The sequence below is a fragment of the Macaca nemestrina genome, chromosome X (assembly GCF_043159975.1).
Source record: "Macaca nemestrina isolate mMacNem1 chromosome X, mMacNem.hap1, whole genome shotgun sequence".
NCBI classification, from domain to species: domain Eukaryota; kingdom Metazoa; phylum Chordata; class Mammalia; order Primates; family Cercopithecidae; genus Macaca; species Macaca nemestrina.
Window position 1 is genome coordinate 113,059,163 of NC_092145.1, and position 27,041 is coordinate 113,086,203.

The 27,041-nt window shown below is 45.5% G+C and overlaps 1 protein-coding gene and 1 non-coding gene across 3 annotated transcripts in view; both read right to left on the minus strand.

The window, feature by feature from the left end:
- Positions 1-25,833, minus strand: part of LOC105463890 (zinc finger protein 157) — a 58,266-nt gene extending 32,433 nt beyond the window's left edge. The window contains exons 1-2 of one of the 2 annotated variants that reach the window (XM_071088255.1): positions 25,577-25,833; positions 21,480-21,666 (exon numbers count right to left, since the gene is read on the minus strand). In XM_071088255.1, coding sequence (XP_070944356.1) covers positions 21,480-21,551 — 72 coding nt within the window. In that variant the 5' untranslated portion in view covers positions 21,552-21,666; positions 25,577-25,833. Of the gene's footprint in view, positions 1-21,479; positions 21,667-25,400 lie in introns of both variants that reach the window. The other variant, XM_071088254.1, reaches the window with a different exon arrangement.
- LOC112423570 (small nucleolar RNA SNORA11) lies at positions 2,226-2,354 on the minus strand. Its single transcript, XR_003014042.1, has one exon. It is a non-coding gene; the product is annotated as a small nucleolar RNA SNORA11 (small nucleolar RNA).
- Positions 25,834-27,041: the final 1,208 nt, after the last annotated feature.

Sequence of the window (27,041 nt, forward strand, 5' to 3'; positions counted from 1 at the left end):
AAAAAGAATGTAAGAACAAAGAGACGGGAAAGGCAGAATATAGGGCAGCTGAAAGACATATGAAACAGACAACCACATGGAATCACACAGAGTGCTGCTCATTTCACAAAGACCAGAAAAAGAGAGAGAGAGACAGAGACAGAGAGAGAGACAGAGACAGAGACAGAAGCTGCCAAAGCTGCTGTTCTGCTAAAAACAGGCAGAAATGGAATTCAAGAGGAAAGTTTTTTTTTCTTTTGAGACGGAGTTTCGCTCTTGTTGCCCAGGCTAGAGTGCAATGGCAGGATCTCAGGTCACTGCAACCTCCGCCTCCCAGGTTCTAGCTATTCTCCTGCCTCAGCCTCCCGAGTACCTGGGATTACAGGCATGTGCTACCACGCCCGGCTAATTTTGTATTTTTAGTAGAGACGGCGTTTCTCCATGTTGGTGAGGCTGGTCTCGAACTCCCGACCTCAGGTGATCCGCCCGCCTCAGCCTCCCAAAGTGCTGGGATTACAGGCGTGAGCCACTGTGCCTGGCCCAAGAGGAAATCTTATGCAAGAGAAAGAAGCACTACTGCGGTCATTCAATTCTGTCTTTTTGGTGGTTCTCACTTCACAAATCAGTTTCCCTTTGGAAGCTCCTTAAGAAGCAGCACAGCATTTTGAGGCACAGATAGGAAGACTGACTATATCCAAGGTATGCTCTTCCCATGGGGACACTGGGTCCCTGTTGGGAACAATACTTTATCCATTCCTAGTCATCTGGATATTGACTAGCACTTCCTTATTTAGTAATGCTCCTCCCACACAGACTTATTTGAGAACAAAATCATCAGAAAACTCAAATTGTGCATCATCTACCAACTCAGAAAAAAATAGAACCAGCCAGAAGAGTGTTGGAAAAGCATGAAGACATCAAAAAGGAAGGGAAGATAGACTGAAGATTCAAGAGGATGGTAAAGATGAAAACACGTGGAATGCAAATTCTACTCAGATATATCGAGGCAAGTATAGTACAGTATGCAATAACCACGGCTTCCTTTTATTTTTCTTTGAGACAGGGTCTCCCTCTGTCACCCAGGCTGGAGTGCAGTGGCATGATCTTGTGTCACTGCAGCCCCGAACTTCTGGACTCAAGCAATACTCTCACCTCAACCTCCCAAGTAGCTGGTACTACAGGCATGTGCCACTACACCCAACTAATTTTTGTATTTTTAGTAGAGACGGGGTTTCGCCAAGTTGACCAGGCTGGTCTCGAACTCCTGACCTCAAGTGATCTGCCCACCTCGGCCTCCCAAAGTGCTGGGATTACAGGTGTGAGCCACTGTGCCCACCCTTCATCCTGTAGTTTTTAAAATCTTACTTAAAAACTGAATGAGACCAAGGAAAGAGGATCACTTAAGCCCAGGAGTTCGAGACCAGCCTGGGGAACATAGAGAGACCTCCTATCTACAAGAAATTAAAAAATTAGCCAGGCATGGTGACGTGCGCCTATAGTCTCAGCTAGTCGAGAGGCTGAGGTGGGAAGATCTGCTTGAGCCTGGGAGATTGAGGCTGCAGTGAGCTGTGATCAGGCCACTGCACTTGAGCCTGGCCAGCAGAGCAAGACTCTGTCTTGAAAACAAGTTAATGGCTCCCAGTTACTTGGAAGGCTGAGGCAGGAGAATCGCTAGAACCCAGGAGTCAGAGGTTGCAGTGAACTGAGACCTGCCATTGCACTCCAGCCTGGGCGACAAAGCAAGACTCTGTCTCAAAAAAAAAAAAGAAAGAAAGAAATTGATGAAAAAATCTTTTCAAAAAGACAAACAGCCATAGAAGACCAGTAACATCACTTATGAAAAGGTTGTAATTGAAAATATTGTTTCCAGCCGGGTGTGGTGGTTCACACCTGTAGTCCCAGCACTTTGGGAGGCTGAGATGGGAGGATCTCTTGAGGTCAAGAGTTCGAGACCAGCCTGGCCAACATGGTAAAACCCTGTCTCTACTAAAAATACAAAAATTAGCCAGGCATGGTGGTGCACACCTATAATCCCAGCTACTTGAGAGGCTGAGGCAAGAGAACTGCTTGAACCTGGGAGGTGGAGGTTGCAGTGAGCTGAGATTACACCACTGCACTCCAGCCTGGACAAAAGAGCAAGACTCCATCTCAAAAAAAAAAAAAAATAGAAAGAAAGAAAAAGAAAATAAAATATTGTTTCTATCATCCATATGAAGATTTAACAAAAGATTTCTTTTTTTTTTTTCATATGTGGGGCATTTGTTCAGAGAGAGGTCACAAGTTTTGTGCCCCTCATCACAATGACCCCAGATTCCCATTGGGTGTGTTGTAAACAGAGGAAGCATTCTTCAGGCCCCGTGCTCTGAGCACACCCCAGAAGATTTCTTGACACTCAAGTATTAGGAACTGCCGCATGCAGTGGTTCACACCTGTAATCCCACCAACTCAGGAGGCTGAGGCAGGAGGAGTGCTTGAGGCCAGGAGCTCGAGACTAGAGTGGACAACGTAGTGAGATTCTGTCTCTACAAAAATAAAAATTAAAAAAAATTAGCCAGGCATGTTGGTGTGCGCCTATGGTCCCAGCTATTCGGGAGACTCAGGTGGAAGACTCTGACTGAAAAAAAAAAACAAAAAAAAAAACATAGCCAGGCACAGTGGCTCAGGCCTGGAATCCCAGCACTTTGGGAGGCTGAGGCGGGAGGATGACTTGAGCTCAGGAGTTCAGGACCAGCCTGGGCAACACAGACCTCATCTCTACTAAAAATTTTTAAAAAATTAGCTGGATGTGATGACAAGCACCGGCAGTCCCTGCTACTCAGGAGGCTTAGGTGGGAGGATCATTTGAGTACAGTAGTTCGAGGCTGCAATGAGCTATAATTGTGTCACTGCACTCCAGCCTGGGAGATGAAGCAAGATGCTGTCTCTAAGAAAATAATAATAATAAGGTAATAAAAAATTAGGTATCAGGAACTCTCCACTATAAAGGAATTATTGATTTCTCTGTATAAGTATTGCAATTTTTTTTTTTTTTTTTTTGAGACAGAGTCTTGCTCTGTCACCCAGGCTGGAGTGCAGTGGCACAATCTCAGCTCACTGCAAACTCTGCCTCCTGGGTTCAGGTGATTCTCCTGCCTCAGCCTTCCAAGTAGCTGGGATTACACACACGCGCCACCACGCCTGGCTAATTCTGTATTTTTAGTAGAGATGGGGGTTCTACCATGCGCCACCACGCCTGGCTAATTTTTGTATTTTTAGTAGAGATGGGGGTTTTACATTGGCCAGGCTGGTCTTGAACTCCTGAGACCACCTCAGCCTCCCAAAGTGCTGGGATTACAAGTGTGAGCCACCGCGCCCGACTGAGGCATTGTAATTCTTGATTGCAGCTCCTGCTCTGCTGTGTCTTCCTAGAATATACAGATTAAGCAAGACTTCAGGACCAGGCATGGTGGCTCACGCCTGTACTCCCAGCACTTTGGGAAGCTGGGGTGAGTGGATCACCTGAGCTCAGGAGTTCAAGACCACCCTGACCAACATGGTAAAATTCCATCTACTAAAAATACAAAAATCAGGCTGGGCACGGTGGCTCATGCCTGTAATCCCAGCACTTTGGAAGGTCGAGGTGGGCAGATCACCTGAGGTCGGGAGTTCAAGACTAGCTTGACCAACATGGAGAGACCCCATCTCTACTAAAAATACAAAACTAGCCAGGCATCGTGGTGCATGCCTGTAATCCCAGGCTACTCGGGAGGCTGAGGCAGGAGAATCACTTGAATCCGGGAGGCGGAGGTTGCAGTGAACTGAGATCGCCCCACTTGTTGCCAGCCTGGGCAAGAAGAGCGAAACTCCAACTCAAAAAAAAAAAAAAAAAAAAAAAATTAGCAGGTAATGGTGGTGCACGCCTGTAGTCCCAGTTACTTGGAAGGCTGAGGGACGAAATTGCTTGAACAGAGGTTGCAGTGAGCCAAGATCATGCCACTGCACTCCAGTCTGGGTGACAGAGTGAGACTCCATCTCAAAGAAAAAAAAAAAAAAAAAAAAGACTGCAAAGTTTTCTTGTTCGGTAAGTTCAGTAGGATTGCTGACACGCATGCCTACTTTCTAAAACTTGTATTGATATTTTCTTCTTTTTTTCTTCCTTTTATTCTAATATTTATTTATACCTAGAAGCATCCTAAAATACACAGGAAACAAAGGCAACAAGCAAATAAATAACAAATAAATAAAAGGCAGATTGGGAGCCGTGCGGGGTGGCTCACGCCTATAATCCCAGGACTCTGGGATTATGGGCGGATCACTTGAGGTCCAGAGTTCAAGACCAGCCTGGCCAACATGGTGAAACTCCATCTCTACTAAAAATACGAAAATTAGCCCGGTGTGATGGTGCACGCCTCTGGTCCCAGCTACTTGGGAGGCTGAGGCAGGAGAATTGCTTGAACCTGGGAGGCAAAGGTTGCAGCAAGCCGAGATCACACCACTGCACTCCAACCTGGTGACAGAGCAAGACTCCATCTCAAAAAAAAAGTCACATACTGTATAATTTCATTTATATAACAGTCGTGAAATGATAACTTTCTAGAGATAGAGAACAGATTAGTGTCGGGGTTAGGAACCTGGAGGCGATAGATGGCAGGCACAAGGGTAGCAGGTCTGGTTGTGAAATGGCAGCAGGAGACATCTCGGGGTTGTGTCAATGGCCACATCCTTGTTGTGATGTTATTCTGGAAGGTGTCGCTATTGGAGGAAACTGGATCTCTCTGTATTATTCCTACAATTGCCTGGGAATCGATACTGATCTCAAAATCAAAGTTTAATTTTTAAAAATGCATAGCTCACCTAGGATGGTTGCGTAACTGCTTTAGACTGTGGCTACGCAGTAGTAACCAGAGAGTGTCGAGAACAAGGTCGGGTAGGAGGGAATCTCCTGGACACAGAAGAGAACAAGTAAGAACATGGTGGTGGGAGCCACGCTGCCTAGGTTTGAATTTTGGCTCTGACTCATGCTTGTGCTGTTACTCTGGCTAAGTTACTGCCTTCCTCTGAGCCTCAGTCTTGTCATCTGTGAAACTTGGGTGAATTCATATGTGGAATCAAGGCCGGGTGCAGTGGCTCACACCTGTAATCCCAGCACTTTGGGAGACCGAGGCAGGTGGATCACCTGAGGTCAGGAGTTTGAGACCAGCCTGGCCAACATGGTGAAATCTGTCTCTACTAAAAATACAAAAATCAGTTGGGCGTGGTGGCGTGCACCTGTAATCCCAGCTACTCAGGAGGCTGAAGCAGGAGAACGGCTTGAAGCCGGGAAGTGGAGGTTGCAGTGAGCCAAGATCAAGCCACCTCACTCCAGCCTAGACAACATGAGAAGACTCTGTCTCAAACACACACACACACACACACACACGTGGAATCGCTTAGGGCAGCACCTGACACAGAGCCAGCATTCAAGAGTTTGTTATGAGAAGAATATACATTTGTAAATACTTAAATACTATTATTTAATTAAATCTTCAAAGAGTTATGAAAGGCAAAGAAGGACCCTTCTCAACTGAATAACACTAAAGTGATGACAAGTAAATGCTAAACATAATCCTAAATTGGATCCTTTTGCTATAATGGATGCTATTGGGACATCCAAACACGACGCAGTCCATTCGCCTTGGAACTGCCATCCACAAACCAAGCATCTTTTTGTTGGTCAGTTGAGAGCTGGAGCATTGTCCAGTCGATGATAGAACTGACCAACTCCTCCTTCATTAGTCCTGGCGGAAGAGTCTACCTGGTTGTGAAAACTGCTAACTCTGCACTCCCCTGGCAGCATATTCTTGTACAAACCATTTCCATGTAATTATGGAACTCCTCTGGGCACTGCACTCCCTATTGGAGCTTTACACTATCACCCAAGACATCATGGATATTTTAGGTTTTAAAATTATTTTATGTCCTTCAATCATAAGGGCACTTTCAATTAATGTCTAATCCAAGCTCAACTGGAAATTCTCTAGTCCAAAGTCCCAGATTACCACTAGGAGGCGCTCTTAGGCTTTTGCCATAAGCGCCGGTCTCTGTTCCACAAAGGGCTATTGTACAGATAATCTGTCTGTGCTGGCACCCCAGGTTCTATTCTATACTTCGTAGGCCTGGGCAATCTTATTGGTTCCCATTTAGCATGTCCAAGTAATACTGCTTGAAGGGTGGATTTACAATACTAGAGAGGGGAAACATTCCACAGTCAGATACAATTTCAATCTCCATAATACATTGAGGTAAAAGAGATGCAACCATTTCAAATAAAGCCTGTTCAAATCTGCAAATTTTCCAAACTTTCACCTTAATCCCATCAACCCTTACATTCCTCCACTGGGATTTCATCAACAGGTTTGAGTGTCACAATACTAGTTAGAGGAAGTATTCCCTGTCAGTCATAACATCCATTCCCATAAAACATTCAGGTAAAACCTGTTTGTTTTTATTTTTTTAAAAAAACTAATTATTTATTTATTTATTTATTTGAGACTGAGCCTCGCTCTGTCGCCTAGGCTGGAGTGCAGTGGCGCGATCTCGGCTCACTGCAGCCTCCCCCTCCCAGGCTCGAGCGATTCTCCTGCCTCAGACTCCCAAGAAGCTGGGACTACGGGCACGTGTCACCACACCAAGCTAATTGTTTTTTTTTTTTTTTTAATTTTCAGTAGAAACAGGGTTTCACCACGTGAGGCAGGCTGGTCTCGAACTCCTGACCTCAAGTGATCCACCCGCCTCGGCCTCCCAAAGTGGTGGGATTACAGGGGTGAGCCACTGCACCCAGCCACAAAGCCTGTTTAAACACATTCCAATTTTCACCCAAATGTACACCTTAATCCTATCAACTGTTACATTTCTTTATTCTCCCAATCTAGTTGTAGCCCATGTTACACCTTCACTAATGGATTTTGGTACCTCCATATATGAGGCTTCCATGTAAAGGAGTCCCAGAAAGTTCTCTTTTCCTCCCATTTTACCCAGAGACTTCTCTTTGCCACCCATTTTGTGTGCATAAAGCTTTGAGTCCCCATCCCGGGGTGGAGCCAAAGAACCTTTGCCCTTGGTCTTTTTTATTTTATTTTATTTTATTTTGTTTTATTTTATTTACTTTTTTTTTTTTTTTTTCTGAGATAGAGTCTCGCTCTGCCCCCAGGCCAGAGTGCAGTGGTGCGATCATGGCTTACTGCAGGCTTGACCTCCCCAGCTCAAGTGATCCTCCCACCTCAGCTTCACAAGCAGCTGGAATTACAGGCGTGCACCACCACGCTCAGCTAATTTTTTTTTTTTTTTTTTTGTAGAGATGGGATTTCGCTATGTTGCCCAGGCTGGTTTTGAATTCCTGGGCTCAAGTGACCCACCTGTCTCAGCCTCCCAAAGTGCTGGGATTACAGGCCTGAACTACAGCACCCGGACTGACCTTGGCCAATATTTTTGGGTTTTTTTTTTTTTTTTTTTTGAGACGGAGTCTCGCTCTGTCGCCCAGGCTGGAGTGCGGTAGCACGATCTCGGCTCACTGCAAGCTCCGCCTCCCGGGTTCACGCCATTCTCTTGCCTCAGCCTCCTGAGTAGCTGGGACTACAAGCGCCCGCCACTACGCCCGGCTAGTTTTTCTATTTTCAGTAGAGACAGGGTTTCACCGTGTTAGCCAGGATGGTCTCCATCTCCTGAACTTGTGATCCGCCCGCCTCGGCCTCCCAAAGTGCTGGGATTACAAGCGTGAGCCACCGCGCCAGCCGGTCAATTTTTTACCTCGACTAATCTGCCTGGCTAATGCCCCAGGCAGTTGATGGCGGAGTTCCCATTGTAATCTTTGCCTTTCCAGCTTTTTAAATTCCTCCCACACTGTGATAAATGGAATCAACTTGTTAAGGACCCTTTAGTGTTTGGGGACTAAGGAGGATCCCTTTGGCCCACCCAACCTTGATGGTGCTGTTTTAAGACTTCTGTTTCAACATCATCAGTTTCCATTTTATTCATCCCTTTTTTTTTTTTTTTTTTTTTTTTTTTGAGACACGGAGTCTCGCTTTGTCACCCAGGCTGGAGTGCAGTGGTGTGATCTTGGCTCACTGCAACCTCTGCTTCCCAGGTTCAAGCGATTCTCCTGCCTCAGCCTCCCAAGTGCTGGGACTACAGGCATGCGCCACCACGCTCACTAATTTGTATTTTTTAGTAGAGACAGGGTTTCACTATATGTTGGCCAGGCTGGTCTCAAACTCCTGACCTCAGGTGATCTGCCTGCCTGGGCCTCCCAAAGTGCTGGGATTACAGGCATGAGCCACCAAGCCCAGCCATCCCATTTCTTTTTTCTTTTTTTATTTTTTCTTTCTTTCTTTTTTTTTTTTTTTTTTTTTTTTTTTTTTTTTTTTTTGAGACTGAGTCTCTCCCTCTCACCCAGGCTGGAGTGCAGTGGCGCGATCTCGGCTCACTGCAACCTCTGCCTCCCGGGTTCGAGCAATTCTCCTGCCTCAGCCTCCCGAGTAGCTGGGACTACAGGCACCCGCCACCACGCCTGGCTAATTTTTTTTGTATTTTTTAGTAGAGATGGGGGTTTCACCATATTAACTAGGCTGGTCTTGAACTCCTGACCTTGTGATCCACCCACCTCGGCCTCCCAAAGTGCTGGGATTACAGGCATGAGCCACTGCGCCCGGCCATCCCATTTCTTAATAGCCACTGAGAGATTTCCACTTTGCTGGTAGACTTGACTCTTCCCTAGGCTTCTCCTCATTTTCATGTTGACTTAATGTTTTCATTAGCAGCTGTGGGATCCCTGAAGGGAAGCTGGGGCAGCAAATTCAATGAGGTTTTTGGGACTATTGCTGTATTTTGCAGCTAAAAGTTTACATGAGGTGCCTATGCAAAAAGACCCCTTAACCATAGCTGAATATGGCCTGGGTGAATATCACAGGCACCATAAAGCCAGTCCATCCATATCAGCTGCTTCATCAGGGGTGCTCCTCTTGGCATATGTTACACAGTCCCGTACTTAGGGTTGTGAAAGAAAAATAAATCTCGGGACTCCAAAATCATTAAGCCAAGGAGTGTTAGGCAAACCTGCTTCACATTTTATTCCCAAGTAAGATAGCTACAAAGATTAAAAAAAAAAAAAAAAGGCTACATGCCTCCCTCACAATTTGCCCACAAGAAAATACCTTGTGGGCCTCAAGACCTTTACCTTAAGATGTTCTGGGCTGGGCGCGGTGGCTCACACCCATAATCCCAGACTTTGGGAGGCCGAGCCTGACCAACATGGTAAAACCCCGTCTCTACTGAAAATACAAAAATTAGCCGGGCGTGGTCTGTAATCCCAGATACTTGGAGGCTGAGGCAGGAGAGTCGCTTGAACCCGGGAGGCAGAGGTTGCAGTGAGCCGAGATCACGCCACTGCACTCCAGCCTGGGCGTCTCAAAAAAAAAAAGTTCTGTTGAATTTCACCCTGGCAACGTAAATTGATAGCTTATCTTCACAGGTGCAGGATGACAAAGGACACACAGAACTCAATGTCCTCCCTCTGCTCACCTGAGACAAAAGGATATCTGATTGCTTCCTCTGCCCTGTTGTTTCATTAGGCAGACTATTCTATCCCCGCTCACATGTAAATTATGTATTCAGTGAAAAGCTGACCAAAGATCCAAGAGAATGCAATCTTTTGTCTCTTATCTACCTATGACCTGGAAGCCCCCACTTCAAGTTGTCCCGCCTTTCCAAACGGAATCAATGGACATCTAACACATACCTTGGGCACCGGTTCTCAGTATCTCCTGAGTGCTGTGTCACTTACCATTGGTCACTCATATTTGGTTCAGAATAAATCTCTTCAAATATTTTACAGAGTTTGAGTCTTTTCGTCGACAGGGTAAACACACTTTACAGGGGCTTTGGGCGAGTCTGGCATGCTAGGTCTTCCCTCATGAATAACTTCTTGTGTTTTTGTGTGTCTGGCTCAAGTATAGCCATCTGTGATTGGTCACTATGAGCTGTGGGTCCTGCATCAACCCAGACATGCTCTTCCACTCTACAGCATTCAAAATCAAACATACTACCACTATAAATTAGCTACTCTCACAATCCATTTCAGTAAAGGATTTTCTGGCACTATTAAGTGATTATAGTAAAGTCACAGGATACAGGCTTAATAAAAGTCTATTGTTTTCCTATATACCCGAAATGAACAATTGATATTTGAAATTAAAAACACAATACCATTTACGTTAGCACCAAAAAGATAAAATATACATAAACCTAACAAAATATCTAGAAGACATACATGAGGAAAATCAAACAAAATTTGATATGAAATATATCAGAAAATATAAGTAAACAGAGAGATATTGTATGTTTATTGACAGAAATGTTAGAATAGTTAGGTAGTTATCTTAGGTAGTTAGACATGAGCAGAGCAGGAGAGCACCACCCCCCAAATCCCACCAGGAGGTGATGGTCAGGCAGTTAAAATTGTTTCTCTAAAATAATAATTGCTCCCTGCTCCTCCTCCTCCTCTTCCTCCTGCTCCTCCTCCTCCTGCTTCTCTTCCTCCTCCTGCTTCTCCTCCTCCTTTTCCTGCTTCTCCTCCTCCTGCTCCTCTTCCTCCTGCTCCTCCTCCTCCTCCTGCTGCTTCTCCTCCTCCTGCTCCTCCTCCTGCTTCTCCTCCTCCTGCTCCTCCTCCTCCTGCTCCTCCTCCTGCTCCTCCTCCTGCTCCTCCTCCTTTTCTTTCTCCTCCTCCTCCTGTTCCTTCTCCTTCTCTTTCTCCTCCTCCTGCTCCTCCTCTTTCTCCTCCTCCTTTTTCTCCTGCTAATCCTCCTCCTCCTGCTGCTCCTAAAAAAAAAAAGAAAAAAAAAACAATAAAAAATAAAAATAATAATTGGTTGCAGCTGGCGCCAGGGAAAGGCAGTCTCTCAATAGATACAAAAAAACCTGAAACTGGTGATCAGCAGCTTCCCAATAAGATTTCAGGAGTTGGGCCAGTGGGCTCAAGACATGTGCACTACGATGCAAAATGGCCGAGTTTAACTGGTATGTAACCTTCCTTTAGGAACACTCCACTGGTAACGGAAAAACTCCTCAAGTGAGCATGCGTACAACTTCAGTAACCACAATGTGCATGCAGCCCCTTCCCAAGCGCTGACAAGCCACTGCACATGCGGACAGCCCACCCCAAGGTAAGAATCAGAGGAGTAATATAGACCCAGGAAGGCCGGGCGCGGTGGCTCAAGCCTGTAATCCCAGCACTTTGGGAGGCCGAGACGGGCGGATCACGAGGTCAGGAGATCGAGACCATCCTGGCTAACCCGGTGAAACCCCGTCTCTACTAAAAAATACAAAAAACTAGCCGGGCGAGGTGGCGGGCGCCTGTAGTCCCAGCTACTCGGGAGGCTGAGGCAGGAGAATGGCGTGAACCCGGGAGGCGGAGCTTGCAGTGAGCTGAGATCCGGCCACTGCACTCCAGCCTGGGCGGCAGAGCGAGACTCTGTCTCAAAAAAAAAAAAAAAAAAAATAGACCCAGGAAGCATAAAACCCCAAGTCAAAGGTCAAACCGCACATTTGATCTCTGAAGTCGCCTGCTTGACCCTCTTCCAAGTGTAGTTTGCTTCCTTTCATCCCTGCTCTAAAGCTTTTTAATAAACTTTCACTACAACTCTAAAACTTGTCCCGGTCTCTCACTCTGTCTTATGCCCCTCAAATTCTTTCTTCTGAGTAGGCAAGAATTGAGGTTGCTGCAGACCCGTATGGATTCTCTGCTGCTAAACGGAAGACTTAATACTGTTAACATGTCAGTTGTCCCCACCTTGATCAGGAGATTCAACATAATCCCAATCAAATTCCCACCAAATTATTTTATGGCTATCAACAAACTGATTCTAAAGTTTATATGGAAAGGCAAAAATCCAAAATAGTCAACATAGTACTAAACAAGAACAAAGTCAGAGGACTGAGACTACCCAACTTCATGACTTACTATAAAACTAGAGTAATCAAGGCAGAGGTATTGGTGAAAGAATAGGCAAATAGATCAATGGAACAGAATAGAGAGCCTAGAAATATATATACACAGAAAAACAGTCAACTGATCATTGACAAAGGAGCAAAAGAAATTTGGTGAAGAAATAAGTCTTTTCAACAAATGGTGCTGGAACAACTGGACATCCATATGCAAAAATAATAATAATCTAGACACAGTCCTTATATGTTTCACAAAAATTAACTCAAAACTGGGAGGCCAATGCAGCGGATCACTTGAGGTCAAGAGTTCGAGATCAGCCTGGCCAACATGGTGATACCCCATCTCTACTAAAAATACAAAAATTAGTCGGTTGTGGTGGTGTGCACCTGTAGTCCCAGCTACTCAGGAGGCTGAGGCAGAATTGCTGGAACCCAGGAGGCAGAGGTTGCAGTGAGCCGAGATCGCACCACTGCTCTCCAGCCTGGGTGACAAAGGCTAGAATGCAGACCCTGTCTCAAAAAAAAAAAAAAAAAAAAAAAAAAAAAAAAAAAAATTAACTCAAAATGGATTATAGACCTATATGTAAAATGAAAACTATAAAATTTCTATAAGATAACAAAGAAGAAAATCCAAGAAACCTTGAGTTTGGTGATGAGTTTTTAAATACAACACCAGCCAAGTGCAGTGGCTCGTGCCTGTAATCACAGCACTTTGGGAGGCTGAGGTGGGTGGATCGCTTGAACCCAGGAGTTCAAGACCAGCCTGGGCAACCTAGTGAGACCCCATCTCTGTAAATATATATATGTATATGAATACAAGAGCAAAAGTATGACCTGTGAAAGAAAAAAAAAAAGTATGTTGTACATTCTTTTTTTTTTTTTTTTGAGACGGAGTCTCGCTCTGTCGCCCAGGCTGGAGTGCAGTGGCCGGATCTCAGCTCACTGCACCATTCTCCTGCCTCAGCCTCCTGAGTAGCTGGGACTACAGGCGCCCGCCACCGCGCCTGGCTAATTTTTTGTATTTTTAGTAGAGACGGGATTTCACCGTGGTCTCGATCTCCTGACCCTGTTATCCGCCCGCCTCGGCCTCCCAAAGTGCTGGGATTACAGGCGTGAGCCACCGCGCCCAGCCATGTTGTACATTATTAAAATTAGAAATTTATCTTCTGTGAAAGACACTGCTGACAGAATAGACAAGCCACAGACTGGGAGAAAATATTTGCAAAACACTTATCTCATAAAGGACTTGTATTGAAACCACTGTTGTAAAATTATAATGAGAAAATTATTACAGTGAAAGAGATCCAACCTAAACCAACTCCATCTTGCTGCTAACCTTCAAACTGTCTTTGTTCATTCCTGGGCACAGACCAAACTAACTTTGAGAGGAACTTAGTTTTGTTTTTTGAGATGGAGTCTGGCACTGTCTCCCAGGCTGGAGTGCAGTGGCGCGATCTTGGCTCACTGCTACCTCTGCTTCCTGGGTTCAAGCGATTCTCCTTCCTCAGCCTTCCGAGTAGCTGGGATTACAGGTGCAGGCCACCACACCTGGCTAATTTTTGTATTTTTGTAGAGATGAGGTTTCACCATGTTGGCCAGGCTGGTCTCAAACTTCTGACCTCAGGTGATCCGCCTGTGTGAGCCTAAGTGCTGGGATTATAGGCATGAGCCACCGAGCCCAGCATGAGAGGAACTTGGCTTATAGTTTAAAACAAAGAGGATAACAGCCCTTTCCCAAAACAAACACCTTTCCTGTCTGGGGACTAGCCTGCCTTTGTAGGACTAAGAAATTAGTCACAAGATTAGAAATAATGGTTTAGGAGTCATGCAACTAGAGGCTACGAGATTCTGACTCTACCCAAATTGTTCCTGGGAATAACATCACAATTGTAAAACCTAAGATTAGTGCTTGAGATATTTTGCAGACTCTGAACTTAATTGATCAGTTGGCACCACCCAGATCCATAAACTGGCTCATCTGGTCTTGTGGCCCCCACCCAGGAACTGACTCAGCACAAGAGGACAGCTTCAACTCCTGTGATTTGATCTGTGACCTGACCAATCAGCACTTCCAACTCACTGGCCCCTACCCACCAAATTATCCTTAAAAACTCCAATCCCCGACTTTTCAGGGAGACTGATTTGAGTAATAATAAAAATTCCAGTCTCCCCTATAGCTGGCTCTGCGTGAATTACTCTTTCTCTATTGTAGTTCCCCTGTCTTGATAAATCAGCTCTGTCTAGGCAGCGGGCAAGGTGAACCCATTGGGAGGTTACAGTATCCAAAACATACAAAGAACTCTTAAACACAACAATAAGAAAACAAACTACTCAATTAAAAAATGGGCAAAAGATCTGAAAAGATAACCTCATCAAAGACATTCAGATGGTAAATAAGCATATAAAAAGGTCCTCAACATCATGTCACTAGAGAATTGCAAATTAAAACAAGGATATACGACCACACACCTATTGGAATGTTTTTTTTTTTTTTTTTTAAAAGGGTGGGCACGGTGGCTCACACCTGTAATCCCAGCACTTTGGGAGGCTGAAGCAGGAGGATCATTTGAGGCCAGGAGTTCAAGACCAGCCTGGGCAACATGGTGAAACCCCATCTCTACTAAAAATACAAAAATTAACCAGGCATGGTGGCACATGCTTGTAGTCCCAGCTACTTTTGGGAGGTTGAGGTAGGAGGATCACCTGAACCCAGGCAGGTTGAGGCTACAGCAAGCTGTGATCATACCACTGCACTCTCAAAATAATTAATTAATTAATTAAAAAGCTGACAATAGCAAATGCTGGTGTAACCGCCCAATGGGTTCACCTTGCCTGTTGCCCAGACAGAGCAGATTTATCAAGACAGAGAAATTGCAATAGAGAAAGAGTAATTCACACAGAGTAATTCGCAAAGACCCGGAGTTGTATTAATACTCAAATCAGTCTCCCCAAGCATTTGGGGATCAGAGTTTTTAAAGGATAATCTGGGGGGTGGAGGGCGGAGAGGCAGTGTAAGCCGGAAGTGCTGATTGGTCAGGTCAAAGATGAATTCACAGGGAATCGAAGCTGTTTTCTTGTGCTGAGTCAGTTCCTGGGTGGGGGCCACAAGATCAGATGAGCCAGTTTATCGATCTGGGTGGTGCCAGCTGATCCATCAAGTGCAGGGTCTGCAAAATATCTCAAGCACTGATCTTAGGAGCAGTTTAGGGAGGGTCAGAATCTTGTAGTCTCCGGCTGCATGACTCCTAAACCATAATTTCTAGTCGGGTGGCTAATTTGTTAGTCCTACAAAGGCAATCTAGTCCCCAGGCAAGCAGGGGATTTGCCTTGGGAAAGGCCTGTTAACATCTTTGTTTTAAACTACAAACTAAGTTCCTCCCTAAATTAGTTCAGCCTACGCCCAGGAATGAACAAGGACAGCTCGGAGGCATGAAGCAAGATGCAGCTGATTAGATCAGATCTCTTTCACTGTCTCAGTTACAATTTTGCAATAGTGGTTTCATTGGTGAAGATGTGGAGCAACAGTAATACTCATTCATTGCTGGTGGAAATGCAAAATGGTGAAAAACGGGAAGACAGTTGGGCAGTTTCTTTCTCTCTCTCTCTCTCCTTTTTTTTTTTTTTTAGACGGAGTTTCACTCTTGTTGCCCAAGCTGGAGTACAATGGCACAATCTCGCCTCACTGCAACCTCTGTCTCCCAGGTTCAAGCCATTCTCCTGCCTCAGCCTCTCAAACAGCTGGGATTACAGACACCTGCCACCACACCCAGCTAATTTTTTGTATCTGTAGTAGAGATGGGGTTTCACCATGTTGACCAGGCTGGTCTTGAACTCCTGACCTCAGGTGATCCACCCACCTCAGCCTCCCAAAGTGCTGGGATTATAGGCATGAGCCATTGTGCTCCGCCTGGGCAGTTTCTTATAAAGCTTATAAAGCTTATATGACATAGCAATTATGCTCCTAGTTATTTAACCAATTGAGTTCAAAACATGTTCACACAAAAATCCGCACATGAAATGTTCATAGTAGCTTTTTTCATCATTGCTAAAACCTAAAAACAATGAAAGTACCCTTCGGTAGGTGAAGGAATTAAGCAAACTGGCACTGCAATCCATGGAACTATCAAACCACAAAAAAACATGGAGGAACCTTAAATACAAATTGCTAAGTGAAAGAAGCCAGTTTGAAAAGACTACATACTCCATGATTCCAACTATATGACATTTTAGAAAAGGCAAAACTAGACCTGGTATGATAGCTCACACCTGTAAATCCCAGCACTTTGGGAGGCTGAAGTGGGCAAATTGCTTGAGCCCAGGAGTTCAAGACCACACTGGGCAACATGGTAAAATTGTGTCTCTATAAAAAAATCCTAAAAATTAGTCAGACATGGTGGCATGTGCCTGTGGTCCTAACTACCCAGGAGGCTGAGATGGGAGGATCACCTGAGCCTGGGAGGTGGAGGCTGCAGTGAGCAGTGATCACACCGTGGCACTCCAGCCGGGGTCACAGAGTGAGGCACTGTGTCCAAAAAAAAAAAGGCAAAACTACAAAGACAGTAAAAAATGAGTGGTTGATAGAGGTTCAGGCAGAGGGAAAGGCAAGATGAATCGCTGAAGCACAGGTGAAACGGAATGAAACTGTACGAAGCTGCACTGGTGGATATATATCATGATCTATTTGCCAAAACCTCTATGTACAACACAAAGCAGTGAGCCTTACTGTAAACTGTAGGCTATAATTAATAGTAATATATCACTATTGGTTCATTAATTTTTACAAATGTACCACACTAATGCAAGATGTGAATAACAGGGAAAACTGCGGGGTTGAGGAGGTGACAGTACATGGAATTACAGGTAGTATCTTAACTCTTCTGTACCTCTAAAACTGTATTAAAAATGATTGTCGGCCAGGCGTGGTGGCTCACGCCTATAATCCCAGCACATTGGGAGGCCGAGGTGGGTGGATCACGAGGTCAAGAGTTAAAGGCCAGTCAGGCCAACATGGTTAAACCCCGTCTCTACTAAAAATACAAAAATTAGCCGGGCATGGTGGCGCACACCTGTAGTCCCAGCTACTCGGGAGGCTGAGGCAGGAGAATTACTTGAACCCGGGAGGCAGAGGTTTCAGTAAGCCAAGATCATGCTACTGCACTCCAGCCTGGGTGACAGAGCAAGACTGTCTCAAAAAAAAAAAAAAAAAAAAAAAGATTGTCAGCCTGGCTCGGGGCTCACGCCTGTAATCCCAGAACTTTGGGAGGCTGAGGCAGGCGAATCACCTGAGGTCAGGAGTTCAAGACCAACCTGGCCAACATCGTGAAACCCTGTGTCTATGAAAAATACAAAAAAATTAGCCGGGCATGGTGATGGGTGCCTATAATCCCAGCTACTTAGGAGACTGAGGCAGGAGAATTGCTTGAACCCGGGGCGGGGGTGGCAGTGACCTGAGATTGTGCCACTGCACTCCAGCCTGGGTGACAGAGACTCCGTCTCATCCAAAAAAAAAAAAAAAAAGTTGTGTGTGGTGGCTTACGCCTGTAATCCCAGCATTTTGGGAGGCCAAGGCAGGTGGATCACCTGAGGTCAGGAGTTAGAGACTAGCCTGGCCAACGTGGTGAAACCCTGTCTCTACTAAAAATATAAAAAATTAGCAGGGTGTGGTGGCGGGCACTTGTAATCCCAACTACTTGGGAGGCTGAGGCAGGAGAAGCACTTGGGCCCGAGAGGCAGAGGTTGCAGTGAGCCAAGATCACGTCACTGCACTCCAGCCTGGGCGACAGAGTGAGACTTTGTCTCAAAAAAAAAAAAAGATTGTCTATTAATTCTGTTCTATATGCACTTGGCATATAATCCCGCAATTGTCCTCGCATGCATTTACCCCACTGTGTAGGAGTAGAAGTACAAACAGTTTCTCCTACTAGACTCTCATAACACGCTGTGACAACAGATGAGTGAGGAATTTTCTTCACACATCAAGCAAGAGGTCAATTCTGCAGTAGACAACAGCTGGGTGTCCTCCAATTCAATTCCATTCTGACACTATCTTCCAGGACATAGCATCAGGTCCCACAGGTTGAGGGCTCAGTTCTGAAGACTACCCCCACTTCAGACTCCAGAGCTTCTTACTGACCAGCTACAAGTTAAGCTTCCCACAATCCCCTCCTAGGGTTCAATTAATTTGCTAGAGTGGCTCATAGAACTCAAGGAAAGGCTAGGAGTAGTGGCTCATGCCTGTAATGCCAGCACTTTGGGAGGCTAAGGAGGGAGGATTGATTGAGGCCAGGAGTTCAAGATCAGCCTGGGAAACAAAGTGGCACCTCATCTGTACAAAAAAAAAATTTTTTTTTTAATTAGCTGGGCGTGGTGGCACACACCTGTGGTCCTAGCTACTTGGAAGGCTCACTTGAACCCAGGAGGCTGAGGCTGCAGTAAGCTGTCACTGTACTCCAGCCTGGGCAACAGAGAGACTTTGCCTTTAAAAAAAAAAAAAAAAAAAGTTCAGGGAAATGTGCAGTCCTAATTAGGGAAAAGGAGTTGGTCCAGGGCATATAAACAAAAAGAAGACGCAGGTAAGTTTAAGTTATGGCTCTGTCTTTCTTTATGGCCCAGGACATATAGTCCTCTTGAGCAAATAACGTACATAACTCATAAACTTCCTGCTTATCATCAAACACTCCAATTCATCATCAAACACCTCGGCTGATAGAAGAATGCAAGTTAGCTCCCTGCTACCTTGGCGTTATCAAACAGATCAAGAACCATCCTATAAAATCTCCAGCAAGCCTTCGTTTCCTCGAAGTCAGTTCCTCTTTTGCTGATTCTACCCGTTGCTCTCTTGCAATGTATTTTCCTACTTTCTCTAATAAATCTGCCTTTCTTTACCTACAACTGTCGTGGTAAATTCTTTTACCTGTGAGCCACCGGCCCAGACAGTGGCCACTTACCCTCAACAGGAAACACAAAACTGACTATGTTTACTGGTTTATTATAAAGGATTTTTTTTTTTTTTAAGACAGAGTCTCACTCTTTTGCCCAGACTGCAGTGCAGTGGTGTGACCTCGGCTCACTGCAACCTCCGCCTCACAGGGTCAAGTGATTCTCCTGCCTCAGCCTTCCGAGTAGCTGGGATTACAGGTGCCCGCCACCACACCCAGTTAAATTTTGTATTTTTAGTAGAGATGAGGTTTTATCGTGTTGGTCAGGCTGGTCTCGAACTCCTGACCTCAAGCAATCCTCCCACCTCAGCTTTCCAAAGTGCTGGGATTACAGGCATGAGCCACCGTGCCCCACCTGTTTTATTTTTTGTAGTGATGAGGTCTCACTTTGTTGCCCAGGCTGGTCTTGAGTTCCTGGACTCAAGCAATTCTCCAGCCTTGGCTTCCCAAAGTTCTGGGATTACAGGCATAAGCCACCTCTCCCACCAATAAAGGATATTTTAAAGAATACAAATTCAGGCCAGGCTTGGTGGCTCACACCTGTAATCCCAGCACTTTTGGAGGCCGAGGCAGGCGGATCACCTGAGGTCGGGAGTTTGAGACCAGCCTGACCAACATGGAGAAACCTCATCTCTATTAAAAATACAAAATTAGCTGGGCGTGGTGGCATATGCCTGTGATCCCAGCTACTCGGGAGGCTGAGGCAGGAGAATCGCTTGAATCCGGGAGGTAGAGGTTGCAGTGAGCCGAGATCACACCATTGCACTCCAGCCTGTGCAACAAGAGCGAAACTCCATCTCAAAAAAAACAAAAACAAAAACAAACAAAAAAAACAAATACAAACAAATCACAGTCAAATAAAGAGATACACAGGGCAAGGCATGGGGGAAGGGGCCTGGAGTCTTCATGCCTTCTCTGGGTGCACCACCCTTCAGGAATCCCCATGCGTTCGGCTACCCAGAGCTCTCCAAACTATTCTTTTGGGGTTTTAGGTGGGCTTCATTATGTAGGCATGATTGATTAAATCATTTGCCCTTGTGGATCGACTTGACTGTCAGCACCCTCTCCCCTCCCAGGTGGTTGGAGGGTCCCAACCCTCTAAACCTACCTTAGTCTTTCTTGTGACCAGCCCCATTCAGAAGCTGCCTAGGGACTGCCAGGCATCAGTCAACTCATTAGCATACAAAAAGACACTTTACTACTTTAGAGATTCTGAGGATATTAGGAGTTGTTTGCCAGAAAATACCATTATATATTTCACAATATCACATCCCTACAAAAACCTTACACAAACTATCATAGGATCTTTATTCATAATATCCAACAACTAGAAACAACCAGGATGTCTTTCAACCAGTGAATGGTTACACTGTGTGGTACATCCATGCCATGGAAAAGTATCAGCAGAAAAAGGAATGGGCAGGGCACGGTGGCTCACACCTGTAATCCCAGCACTTTGGGAGACTGAGGCAGGTGGATCACGAGGTCAGGAGTTAGAGACCAGGCTGGCCAACATGGTGAAACCCCGTCTCTACTAAAGATACAAAAAATTAGCCAGGTGTGGTGGTGCACACCTGTCATACCAGCTACTTGGGAGGCTGAGGCAGGAGAATAGCTTGAACCGGGGAGGCAGAGGTTGCAGTGAGCCAAGATCACACCATTGCACTCCAGCCTGGGTGACAGGGCGAGACTCTGTCTCAAAAAAAAAAAAAAAAAGGAATGAACTATTGATATACTGTTAGCTATTGATATCTCCACAGAATTTTGCTGAATGACGAAAGCCAGTCCCAAAAGGTACATATTGTACAATCTGAATAATACAACAGTATCTTGTTTTTGTCCTTTTTTTTTTTTTTTCCTTTTCATAGAGAACAGGGTCTCACTATATTGCCCAGCAGGTCTCAAACTCCTAGGCTCAAACTATCCTCCCGCTTCTGCCTCCCTAAGAGCTGGGATTACAGGCATGAGCCGCCATGCCCAGCAAATACAACATTTCTTTTTTTTTTTTTTTTGTGAGACAGGGTCTCACTCTGTCACCCAGGCAGAGTGTAGTGATGTGATCTCAGATTACCGCAACCTCCGCCTCCAGGTTCAAGCGATTCTCCGGCCTCAACCTCCTGAGCAGCTGGGAGTACAGGTGCGCACCACAACACCCAGTTAATTTTTGTATTTTTAGTAGACAGGATTTCACTATGTTGGCCAGGCTGGTCTCAAACTCCTGGCTGCAAGTGATCCACCCACCTTGGCCTCCCAAAGTGCTGGGATTACAGGTGACAGGCGTGAGCCACCGCGTCCAGCCACAACATTCTTGAAATGAAAAAATTATACTATTGGAGAACAGATTAGTGGTGCCCCGGAGTTAAGAGGGGAGTGATGGAGGAAGTGAAGTGGTTGTGTCTGTTTAATGACAACATGGGGGATCCTTGTGAGGATGGAAATGCTCTGCATGTCAATATCCTGGGTATTACAAGATGTTACTACTGGGGACAAAAACTAGGTAAATGGTACATCGCATTTGAATCTACAATTATCCCAAAATATAAATTTAACTAAAAATAGATAAACTAAAACAACATATAGAAAAAAATATAGGATCCTCCTCCTCACCTCAAAAGATCTGCCAGGTTCTCCCGGAATCAGGGCAGGGAATCCCTGGGGTGATGTCCCATTAGCTGGCATGTTCACCCTGGGCCTCAGGCCACCTTCCGTGCTGGACAGCTGTCTGTGTGTAGAGGGTCCTGCAGCCTCCAGTAAGGGGTAAGGCTCAATGGCTCCACAGGGACACCAAGAAATCCTAAAAGGACAGTATCCGTATCATCAGTGTCATCCCACATTCATGCCACAATGTTCAGCATCCCCAGAGCATTAGCCAAGGTGGATTATGAAATGATCAAATTTGGAGCCAAATTAATGAGCTTGGGGTCTCTTCGTGAGTGGCTCTACCAGGTGCTTCACTTGCTACTCAGCCAGCCTACACCTCAGTTCAAGTTCAAAGCAGATCTGGGTTTAGGAGAAGTAGAACCGGGGCAGTGCTTAAGGGTGCTGAAGGCCCATGGGGTGGGCAGGTGATGGGCATGTTCAAGGGGACCTGGTGGGTGACTGTGAGGGCAGGAAACCTGGAAAGCTGATAATCTAAATGAAAGGAAATTAGCCGATCCTTTCTTCTGCCTTCTTTTGTTTTTTTTCCACTCTTAGATGAAATATCCCTCTTAAATTCTTCTATTGGGAAGCTTTTAGCCTTTTCTTTCCAGAAAAAAAATGGTTCAATCTTAATAATGTTATGTATTTTCTTTTTTTTTTTTTTTTTTTTTTGAGATGGAGTTTCGCTCTTGCCGCCCAGGCTGCAGTGGAATGGTGCAATCTCTGCTCACAGCAACCTCCGCCTCCCAGGTTCAAGCAATTCTCCTGCCTCAGCCTCCCTGGTGGCTGGGATTACAGGTGCCCGCCACCACGCCCAGCTAATGCTGGTATTTTTAGTAGAGACGGGTTTTCACTATGTTGGTCAGGCTGGTCTTAAACTCCTGACCTCAAGTGATCCTCCCACCTCTGCCTCCCAAAGTGCTGGGATTACAGGCGTGAGCCACTGCGCCTGGCCTAATGCTATATATTACATCAACAAATTACAGGGGGAAACACTCTGCTATTAACTTACACCAAAAAAGCATCCAACGCAATTCAGCAGCCATTACTAATGTAAGCTCAAACTGAAATCAGGGAAGAAGGAAATCACTTAAATGCCACAAAAATCAATTATGAAACATAACCCTGAAACACCATGCTAAAAAGTAAAATGATGAAGCTATTGCCATAAAATTAGTACTGTCTGCTATAACCCAAAATTGTTTTGTGGGCTCTAGCTCACACAAGAGAAGATGAAATAATTAGAGTGGGCTGGGCACAGTGACTCATGCCTGTAATCTCAGAACTTTAGGAGGCCAAGACAGGAAGGTTGCTTGAGTCCAGTAGTTCGAAACCAGCATTGGCAACAAAGTGAGACCCCCATCTTTACAAGAAGTGAAATAATCCAAGTGTGGTGGTCCACACCCGTAGTGCCAGCTACTAAGGAAGCTGAAGCAGAAAGATAACTTGAGCCTGAGAGGTGGAGGCTGCAGTGACCTCTGATGGTGCCACTGCACTCCAGCCTGGGTGACAGAGCAAGAATTTGTCTCTAAAAGAAAAAAGAAAGAAAGAAAGAAAAGAAAATAAATAAATAATCAGGCTAGGTGCAGCGGCTCGTGGCTTTAATCCCAACACTTTGGGAGGCCGAGGCAAGAGGATCCCTTGAGCCCCCAGGTGTTCAAAACTAACCTGGACAACATGACAAAACCCAGTATCCTTAAAAAACAAACAAACAAACAAACAAACAAAAAACACACACAGAGTTGCAGTGAGTTGAGATCACTCCACTATACTCCAGCCTAGGCGACAGAGTGACACCTTGTCTCTATTAAAGAAAAAAAAAAAAAGAGGCCGGACGAGGTGGCTCACGCCTGTAATCCCAGCACTTTGGTAGGCCGAGGCAGGCTAATCACCTGAGGTCAGCAGGTCAGAAGTTCGAGACCATGGTGAAATCCCGTGTCTACTAAAATCACAAAAATTAGCTAGACATGGTGGCAACACACCTGTAATCCCAGCTACTCGAGAGGCTGAGGCAGGAAAATTGCTTGAACTTGGGAGGCAGAGATTGCAGTGAGCCGAGATTGCGTCACTGCACTTCAGCCTGGGCAACAGAGCAAGACTCTGCTTCAAAACAAAAAAAAAAAAAAAAAAAAAAGAAAGAAAGAAAGAAAAAAAAGGCAGAAAGAAAAAAGAAAAAAATAATTAGGGTGAACATGGACACTGGAAAGAAATGAAAATGAAAATGTAGCTTTCTTGCCAATAAGATTATTTTATACATAGAAAACCTACCAGACTGCTAAAAGACTACTAAAATTCATAGGGTATAATACAATGTAAGGGGCTGGATACAAGGTAAAATTATAAAAGCAGATAGCTTCTTTTTTTTTTTTTTTTTTTTTTTTTTTTTGAGATGGAGTCTCACTCTGCCACCCAGGCTGGAGTGCAGTGGTGCAATCTTGGCTCACTGCGATCTCCACCTCCCTGCGACCTCCACCTCCCAGGTTCAAGCGATTCTGAGATTCTGCTACCTCAGCCTCCTGAGTAGCCGGAATTACAGGCGAGCGCCACCATGCCCGGCTAATATTTGTATTTTTAGTAGAGACGGGGTTTCACGATGTTGGTCAGGCTGATCTCGAACTCCAGACCTCGTGATCTGCCCACCTCGGCCTCCCAAACTGCGGGGATTACAGGCATGAGCCGCCGCGCCTGGTCAAAAGCAGACAGTTTCTCTCTACAATAACAACGAGCCAATGGAAACAAAATTGCATAAATAATGATAGCAAAAACTATATAAAATACGTAAGTGTAACTTTGTTGTTGTTGTTGTTGTTGTTGTTTTTTGAGACAAGGTCTCCCTCTGTCATCCAGGCTGGAGTGCAGTGGAGTAATCAAGGCTTTCGCAATCAGGCGATCTTTCCACCTCAGCTTTTTTTTTTTTTTTTTTCCGTACAGACGGCAGTCTCCCTGTGTTGCCCAGGCTGTTCACTCCTGGACTCAAGCAATCGCCCTCCTCGGCCTTCCAAAGTGCTGGGATTACAGGGGTAAGCCACTGCGCCCGGCCAGAATAAACATTTTAAGGAGGTGGGCCTATACGATTACAAAAAGAGAAAAATTTTGACTAATATAAAATAGTCGGCCTGGCGCGGTGGCTCACGCCTGTAATCCCAGCACTTTGGGAGGCCGAGGCGAGTGGATCGTTTGAATCCAGGAGTTCTAGACCAGTCTGGGCAACATGGCGAAACCCCATCTCCACTAAAAATATAAAAATTAACCGGGCTTGGTGGCGCGCGCCAGTAATCCCAGCGACTCAGGAAGCCGAGGCACGAGAATCGCTGGAAACCGGGGAGGCGGAGGTTGCAGTGAGCCGAGATCGCGCCACTGCCCTCCACCCTGAGCGACAGAGTGAGACTCCGTCAAAAAAAAAAAAAAAAAGACGGTGTATACAACATATTCTTGATTGCAGCTAAAGATATTCTTAAGGAAAAGGGCATGCTCTTAAAATTTTCTTTAACAAAGAAAGGCTGAGCATTAATGAATTAACATTCAATTTAAGAAGTTAGATAAAGAGAAAACAGTACAGATAAGAGCAGAAATTAAAGAAATAGAAAACAAAGGTACATCAGAAGAGATATGTGATCAGAGGAGCAACAACGTCAAAAGTTGTTTTTTTTTTGGAGAGGCTAATAAAATTAGCAAACCTCTGGGAATACTGATAAAGGAAAAACCCAAAGCGCACACTATTAAGGCTGGACATCAAGACACAGCAGGGAATCTAAAACCCGACTACTCCAGAGGCCCTCATCCCTGACACTCATAGATTCCCATTCATTAGGTTCTTTATTTCCCCACCAGTTGACACCACAACTGCCAATGCATCATCCCCCGAAGCCAACAAAGCTTCAAAATCACCTGAGCGACTATCACGCCATAAAACCTCGTGCACTGCATTTAGCGTCGCGCGCCAAGAAGGCTTAAACGGCCTCTGAGGGGGATTTCCGTTTCCTGTCCTCACCCCGACACTGCACCTTCTAGGGCTGTTGATTTTGCACACGATCAGTAGAACTGAGAGGTTGTAGTCTACTCACTGAACACAGCCCTGTTACGGATCGGCGGAGACTTGGTCCATGAGTGGCGTTGTCAGGCGAGGAATATGGCTGCGCTATGTCGTGTCTCATGGGGGCGGCCATCTTAGCACCCATTCCGTACAGTGGGCTGTTCCACAGAAGGCGGGGGCGAGAGGGCGTTCACGGGTAGAATCCTTCTAGGGGCAAGATTCTGGGAGAAGCTGGTCTTTGGAACTCGGTTCTATAAGTTTGGGCAAATTTTAAAGAAGCAGAGGTGCGCCTCCTACCCAGGGAGGATGGGGCGTGTTCTGATGTTCAAGGGATCCACCACTGGGCAAGAGGAAGAAGTCAGGGTGGTACAATCCCCCCCTTGGCGATACCACTAGGAAGAGGGGGAGAAATCAGGTTAACACAGGTGCCCGTCGTGGGCGATACCACTGGAGAAGAGGGGAAAGGAGTCAGGGTGTACAATCTCCCGATATGCTGCGGTTACCATGGAGAAGACTTGAACTCCCCCATCTCCATTACCCTCCTTGCCCCACTACAATGATAGTAGTTAGGAATAATAATAATAATAATAATAATAATAATAATAGTCTTTCATATGAACAACCAATGGTTTTTCTTTCCTTTTTTTAATTTTTATTTTATTTTATTTTTTTTTTTTTGAGATGGAGTTTCACTCTTGTTGCCCAGGCTGCAGTGCAATGGCACGATCTCGGCTCTCCACAACCTCCGCCTCCCGGGTTCAAGCGATTCTCCTGCCTCAGCCTCCGGAGTAGCTGGAATTATAGACATGCTCCGCCACGCCCGGCTAATTTTGTATTTTTAGTAGAGACGGAGTTTCTCCATGTTGGTCAGGCTGGTCTCAAACTCCCGACCTCAGGTAATCCACCCGCCTCTGCCTCCCAAAGTGCTGGGATTATAGGCGTGAACCACCGCGCGGGGCCATGGACAACCAATGGTTTTTTTTAGCAAATTATCAATAGAAAAATGCTTAAAGCCCAGGCGCGGTGGTTCACACCTCTAATCCCAGCACTTTGGGAGGCTGAGGTGGGCGGATCACTTGAGATCCAGAGTTCAAGACTAGCCTGGGCAACATGATGAAACTCGTCTCTACTAAAAATACAAAAATTAGCCGGGTGTGGTGGCACACACCTGTAGTCCTAGCTACTCAAGAGGCTGAGGTGGGAGGATCGCTTCAGCCCAGGAGTTAGAGGCTGCAGGGAGTTATGATTGCACCACTGCACTCCAGCCTGGGTGACAGAGTGAGACCCCATTTCAATTTTTTTTTTTTTAAAGAAAAATGCTTAGAAAATGGCCAGGCGCGGCCAGGTACGGTGGTTCATGCCTGTAATCCCAACACTATGGGAAGGGGACGCAGGAGGATCACTTGAGGTCAGGAGTTCAGGACCAGCCTCAGCAAAATGACAAAACCCGTCTCTACCAAAAATACAAAACTTAACGGGTGTGGTGGTGTGCATCT